The sequence below is a fragment of the Vombatus ursinus genome, unplaced genomic scaffold, assembly GCF_900497805.2.
Source record: "Vombatus ursinus unplaced genomic scaffold, bare-nosed wombat genome assembly UNPS02014973.1, whole genome shotgun sequence".
In the NCBI taxonomy this organism is placed as follows: Eukaryota; Metazoa; Chordata; class Mammalia; order Diprotodontia; family Vombatidae; genus Vombatus; species Vombatus ursinus.
In genome coordinates, this window is record NW_020954751.1 from 21,372,897 (window position 1) to 21,379,287 (window position 6,391).

A 6,391-nucleotide genomic window follows, 5' to 3' on the forward strand; every position below is an offset into this window, starting at 1 on the left:
CGAAAAACATTGTGAACACTAGAGGGAGCCAAAAGAAAAATTTTACAAACCAAGAATTGGAGCTGTTCAGCACCTACAACTGGAGGAGAGCTCCCTGGACTTTGACCAAAGGTTAAGGGCAATCAGACACCCTAAGAGACTAATAGCAGTATCATTACATGCTAAACAATCAATTAATGTGCATTTTTAAAATAAAACAAAATATGAAGTTAAGTTATTATGGATTTTATGGGCCAAGGTTCATATAGAGTATTTATCAGTGAATAATTATTTGAAATTCGAAGCAAAGGAAAAGGTGGTTGGTGATTATTTTAAACCACTTCTTGGCAACATTTGAATGGCATGTGAAAATAAAGAGTATCAATTGATTAACTTTATGGATTTATTTCACAGTAAAAATAAAACACAAAGACTAAGAAATTTTGTATATTTTGTACTTTGAAACTATTCAGTTTGCCACCTGGAAATACCTGAGACATGTTATTAATTTTTAAATGAAGTATTTTAGTAATGTTTGCCACCCTTAAGAAAGAATAGAATGTGAAAAGGAGTTTGTCAAGATATCGCTTAAAGTATAATTTCTTCAAATAGCCATATAGAAGAAAAAAACATACAGCCATCCTCTTCTCTTTCTCTCTCTTTCTCTCTCTGTGTCTCTGTCTGTCTTACTCCTTTTATTTCTCCCTCTAATACACACACCATAATGATTTCTTCAGTGTCAATTTTTTTTTTGGTATGTGAGAATAGCAGAGAAAGAAAGAACTATTTAGCAGGAAAGGTGAATTTTTAAACTGTTGGAATCCATATTCAAAAGGTGACAGGGTTGTCTAAAGTGTACTACATCCTACCCTTATCACTCCCCAAAGGGAATAAAAAAATTATCAGGTGCTAATTTTGAAGGTTAAAATTTCTTGAAATTACCCTTTTATTGTTTTAATAAGCTTTAAGTTTAATTTGTCCAGACCTATCCAAGTCAGTGACCTCAGCCACATACATTATAAACTCCATGTTTCTACCAGAAAGACAGCTAAGTCCTAAAAAAAAAGTACTCTAAAAACAACCATCCAGATAAGCAATGAGAGCAAATGGATATGGAGTTATCAGAGAAGAAATAGAATATCAAAGTGACAGCATAACCTGAAGATCAATGATGAGTGAAGCATTTTAGAAGCACTGAAGTTCTAAAAAGCGTGCTTTCAGTTCAACTGAATGAATTTTATGTTTAGTATCTGCAAGTGTCTGTTCACTGGAACCATGCAAAGTACCATGAAGCAAATTACCACATAAATGAACTTTCAAAGGCTTTAATGAAAAGAGAAACAATATGAAAAAAACTTCACAAATTTATAATCAAAATATAATAGAAGTTTTCCTTGGCTTTGAGACCCCCCGCCCCATCACACACACATTCTTCAACTACAAATATGGTAGTAGGGAAAGGAACAGTTGGAACATTATTCTATTTACTAGGTTTAGTTGAATGAAGTGGAGAAATCTTTCACCATTAGTTCCCTATACACATGCAGTGATAACTTTCTTCCCTAACTCAGGTACTCTGCAGAAATCCTGTGCTAGGAGAGGAATGAATGGACATCTGTAGAACGATCATCCTTTTGCCTGAATGTGTTTCAAATCATTGAGATAAACTTGCCTTCCTAGGAAACATCAATCCTTCTTCCTTCCTCCCCACCTTCTATATTCAAAAGATTGAACTTTGATCAGTAAAGGGGGAGGGTCCTCATTAAAGCAAATAAACATGAAATCATATGTTATACATATATAAAATGCCAATATTATTACTTTATTTGGGTTTCTTGAAGGTCCGGAAGTTCTCAGAAAGTATTTCCCAGTTAGAAAATATTGTAAGGGGGTTGGGGTTGCTGAGAGGAGTGTGGGGATATGAGGAATGAGGATCGAGAATGTGGAAGAAAGATGTCAGAAATAAAAGTGAAGTGAGACAGAGGTCATAGGCTCAGAGCTGGAAGGGACTGGATGTCCTCATTTTACAGATGAGGAAACTGAGGCCCAGAAAGAAGTGGCTTAAGATCACACAGATAAGCAATTAGCACAATCAGTATCTGAATCAGGTCCTCCAATTCCACAGCCAACACTTCAATACATTATATATAGGATTTTTGACTTTGAAGAAGAGTTAAAGATTTTCTCTTCAACTACTTCTTAATGATCTCTATTGTTCTTGGTTTTTATGAACCAAGGCACCTCCCCTCTGCTCTTTCTGTAGTGTCAATAGATAAGCTGGAGGTGGAAGAAGGGTGGTGGTGGTGGGGGGGGGTGATACCGTTTAAGGTCAAATAAGCATTACTCATAGAAGCCTAGAATATTGGAGATGGAAGGATGGTCTTAGAGGTCATTTAGTTCATTCCGTCACTCAGTGAAGAATGCACTCATAAATAACCTCGAGGCTCCCCAGAAGCCAGGAGTAGGGAAGGGGGAGGGGGAGGTACCTGGTTGATGGAATTCACCGCCAACCGGGGGATGATTAGCTCCAGGACGATTTGTACTAGAGATGTGACAAGCCCCGCAAGGATGGCCCAGGTGAGGGGCAGCGGCAGCATGCTGTAGGTTGCGAAGAGAGTGAAGAGCACATAGCCAATCCCATCCCCTAGGAGCCCGTAGCCCAGACCCGCGGCCAGGATCTGAGTCGTCATGGCCACCCAGGTCACCAGCCCGCTGTACTGTAGGTACGTGTAGGAAGTGGTGTCCTTCCTGACCACCACCAAAGCACAGATGACCACCTCGATGCCTGTAAAGAAGCCCAGAAGGATGCCCTTGAGAGGGTCCATGGGGGCCGATGCCAGGGTCAGGTGGAGCACGAGCAAGGTCAGTTTGGTCAATACGTCCAGGATGTTCATGACCACCTCGGACTTGCGCCTCTGTCCCAGGAAATAGCGCTGGTAGAGGCGCTCCAGGTCCCGGGACTTAAAGGAGTTCCGCAGGGTGGGGAAGATCACCCCTCGGTAGGTGTAACCCCAATTAAGAAAGAAATCCGAGTTGCTGGGAGCGCAGTCGAGGTGCAGGAAACCCAGGTCACCGCTGCTGCCCCTCCGCTCGGGGAAGACTTTGGTGGGGCCACCCCCGTTGTTGTGACCGCCCTTCCCGGTCGAGCCCAGACGCCCGGGCTGGCCCAAAGGGTAGAGGGGGAGGGATGGGGCTTGCTGGAGGTGGGGCGCGTGGTGGTTGGGGCCGCCAGGGTCGCTGGTCTTGCCGTTCCCGCCGCAGACGCCGCTCTGGTGGATGAAGCGCTGCTCGGTGATGTGCCGCACCGCGGTCTGCCACAGCAGCCTCTGGGGTCGCGAGCCACCGCCGGCTCCGCTGCAGCTCCCCCCGCTGCCGCCGCTGGCCGGGGGTGTCGGGTTAATGGTGTAGAGTTCTTCCATGCTGCTCAAGCAGCGCACATCGGATAACTCCATAGCGCCTGGACCTGGGGAGCTGGGGGTAAGAGAAAGGAAGGTGGCGGAGCGCCCCAGGGGGTGAGAGTTCCTTTATATTAAAAAAAAAAAAAAAGAAGGAAAGAAAAAGAAACCAGAGGAGTTGCGAAAAGGGCGCCAAGCTCTAGTCAAGCCTACCGCTGTCCTTTCGTCCTCGGAAGGTGACGCCAATGAGGGCGATCATGATCCAGCCGCTCGGGGTAAGGCAAGCTTGGAGGAATGCAGCCCCTATCTTTGCTCACTGCAGCGCCAGCGCCAAGAATTGTGCTTCCCTCTTCCTCTTCCTTCTCCTTCTCTAGCCGCCCCACTTTGGCTCGAAGCGGCCCCGGCTATTTGCAGAGCCCGGGGCTCTCCGAGGCACTGCCTCCAGGGCTCGTCTCAGTTGTGAAGCCTTTGCACCTCGAGAGCCACCCCGGCACCTGAAAGCTGCCGCTGCCGCCGCCGCCTCTGCTTCTGCTGTGCGCCAGGCTGGTCTGTCCGCAGCCGTGGTCTCCCAGCCGCCCACGGCGCTGCTGCATCCTTTGAAAAATGGGGGCTTTTTGGGGGGTGTCCGGTGGATGGTGGGAAGTTCCTAACGGCCACTGGGGCAGCGCACATCGGAGAACTCCATTCAGTTAGGATGGGAAGCCGGGCTGACCAGATGGCTGACCAAGGGGAGAGGAGGAGTATGGGGGACGGAGGTAAGGCAGGGGGTGGTTGCGAGTCCCACAGGAGAGATCGGAAGGGAGGTGGGCGCTGGGCTAGTAAATTATAAAGCAGTTAATTAGTGAGAGGGAGGCTGCAGCTGGTCGCTCCTCAGTCCGCTTCCCTACCCTCCTCTTTCTGGGCGAGGGTGGTTAGGACAATACTAGGTCTGGCGTTTGTTTCCTGGGGTGGGGGGGGGGGGGGGGGGGGAGAGGGGGGGGGGGGGTCTGGGTTCCGGGGGGGGGGGGGGGGAGAGGGTGGAGAGGATGGGGGCGGTTCCCATACCCCCAGCTCCTCTATAAGGAGAAGTGAAGGACTCCACTTGCGGTTTCGAGGACTCAGTCAATCTATTCTATTCCACTATGATTGATACTCTTGGATCCATTAAGCCAGAAAAAAGGAGAAGAAGGTGAGAGGGGGAAGCAGGGAAAGAGGGAGGAGCAAGAAGGGGGGAGGAGGGGAGAAGAGCCCGACTATCTTCAAAGCAAACTGGCCCAAGAGAGAATGAACTAGGATTGTCCAGAATTCAATTGCCTAGACCCCGGCCTTGAGGGACAGAGTGGGATGTGAGATGGAATTGGGTGATGGAGAGAGTGAAAGTCGTAGCGAGAAGAAAAGGAAGAAACTAGAGGATAACAACAGCGATGTCTCTAGCTCTAGGGAGCAAAAGTGCCGCTAAATCTACTAGTTTAAAAGAACGTTCGAAGGGAAAATGTAATCATTCGTAATATCCAACGAAGTCTGAGGGGACTGAACATCCAAGGCACCCTAAAAGCGGTAGAGGAACGAAAAAGGGTTACTCACAGGAAAAATCGATCAAGGTCTCTAGGAAGGCGGGCATTCCTCCCAAATCTATTTTAGATACCTCACAGGCTTGAGTGAAAGATGAGAAATGTAATGTCTGCAGCCAGAGCACACTTCCCCGGGGAGATTGATCGATGAGCAAGGGATCCTGGGCTTTCTCTCCGAGCCTCAAAATCCAACCTCTCAGTCTGACAGTGTCAGCGCTGGCTACTGGCTGCGAAGTGTGAAGTCCAGAGGGTTCTAGCTGCTCTCCAACTTTGCCTAGAAAAATCCTCTTTTCCTTGTCAGAGTGAAGGGAAACATTCATACTTCAACAAAAAAATCTCCTCAAGCTCTGATCCCCGCCCTCACTTTCCCTTCTCCCTTTTCTTGGAAAACGCAAAAGCACAAATTTCCGACTGGGACCACTGGAGACAGCAAATACCTTCCCAACCTTGACTGGAGAATACCCCTCTGAAGACTTTTGCCCCCGGGAAAACTCAAGAGGAAACCTGGAGCCAAATCTTGCTTTTGTCACATACAGTCTGTGTGACCCTGTACAAGTCACTTAACTTTTCAACGCTTTAAGGCAACTTTGTAACTGTATGTGTGTTTCTGCTGTCTCATGTCTCAGTCTCTGTCTGTCTCTGTCTCTCTCTCCACATCCATAGCATGTACATATGCATATGTATGTACACATGTGTATACATGTATGTATGCATACGTGTATACACGTGTGTATGCATACGTGTATACATGTGTGTATACATGCATGCATGTGTTGAAGGGATGCTGACTTGCATTGGTAGAAGCAGTTTTCCAGTTCATAAACAAGTTCGATTCACGTACATTAAAAATAAAGTATCAGACAGTGTCTGGACTTCACTTTATTTCTGTAATCCAAAATTTCAAGGGAAATGGTTAGGGGGGTGGTGTTGAAAGAACTCCCTAAGTGGTCAGGTGTTGAGCCGTCTAAGACAGACAGCTGCGTGCTTAGGAGTTAGTTCCCATTCAAGTGAGGCACCGGGAATATTGAGTAAGACATTTCAGTTGGCTCCTTGCAGCTTTTCCCAGAACAGTGTCAAATGTAGCCTCAGTGATCCCAGCTCAACCCCAATACCTGAGGCTGCTGGAATGCAGTTTTCCCGCGCTCCTGCTTGGGGGACCCTAAGGATTGCTGGTTGCTGGTTGCTGGTTGCTGGTTGCTGGTTGCTGCAGAGGGCGCACCAGCAGTCCAGATTCCGAGATCATAAAGCGGCTGCAGTCACTGTTATTGCTGCTACTGCTGCTGCTGCTGTCTCCCACAGCCTAACCAGAAGAGCCAGGGACTGCTCTGTCAGCTAATGCCTAGCGACGTCAGTTTCAGGCTTCTTTCCCACTCTCCTGCTGGCAAAAATGACCACTTAGCTGGGCCCATCAGGTCCACTTCTTCTCCAAAAGGAGTGACCTTCCCATAACCTAAGGGAGCAATTCAC

General features: G+C 47.5%; 1 protein-coding gene across 1 annotated transcript in view; it reads right to left on the minus strand.

Moving 5' to 3' along the window:
- The window catches only part of LOC114030674 (adenylate cyclase type 8), a 361,242-nt gene extending 357,811 nt beyond the window's left edge, over positions 1-3,431 (minus strand). The window contains exon 1 of the mRNA XM_027845528.1: positions 2,466-3,431. Within this exon, the coding sequence (XP_027701329.1) occupies positions 2,466-3,431 (966 nt within the window). The remainder of the gene's footprint in view (positions 1-2,465) is intronic.
- Between the last annotated feature and the right edge of the window lie 2,960 nt (positions 3,432-6,391).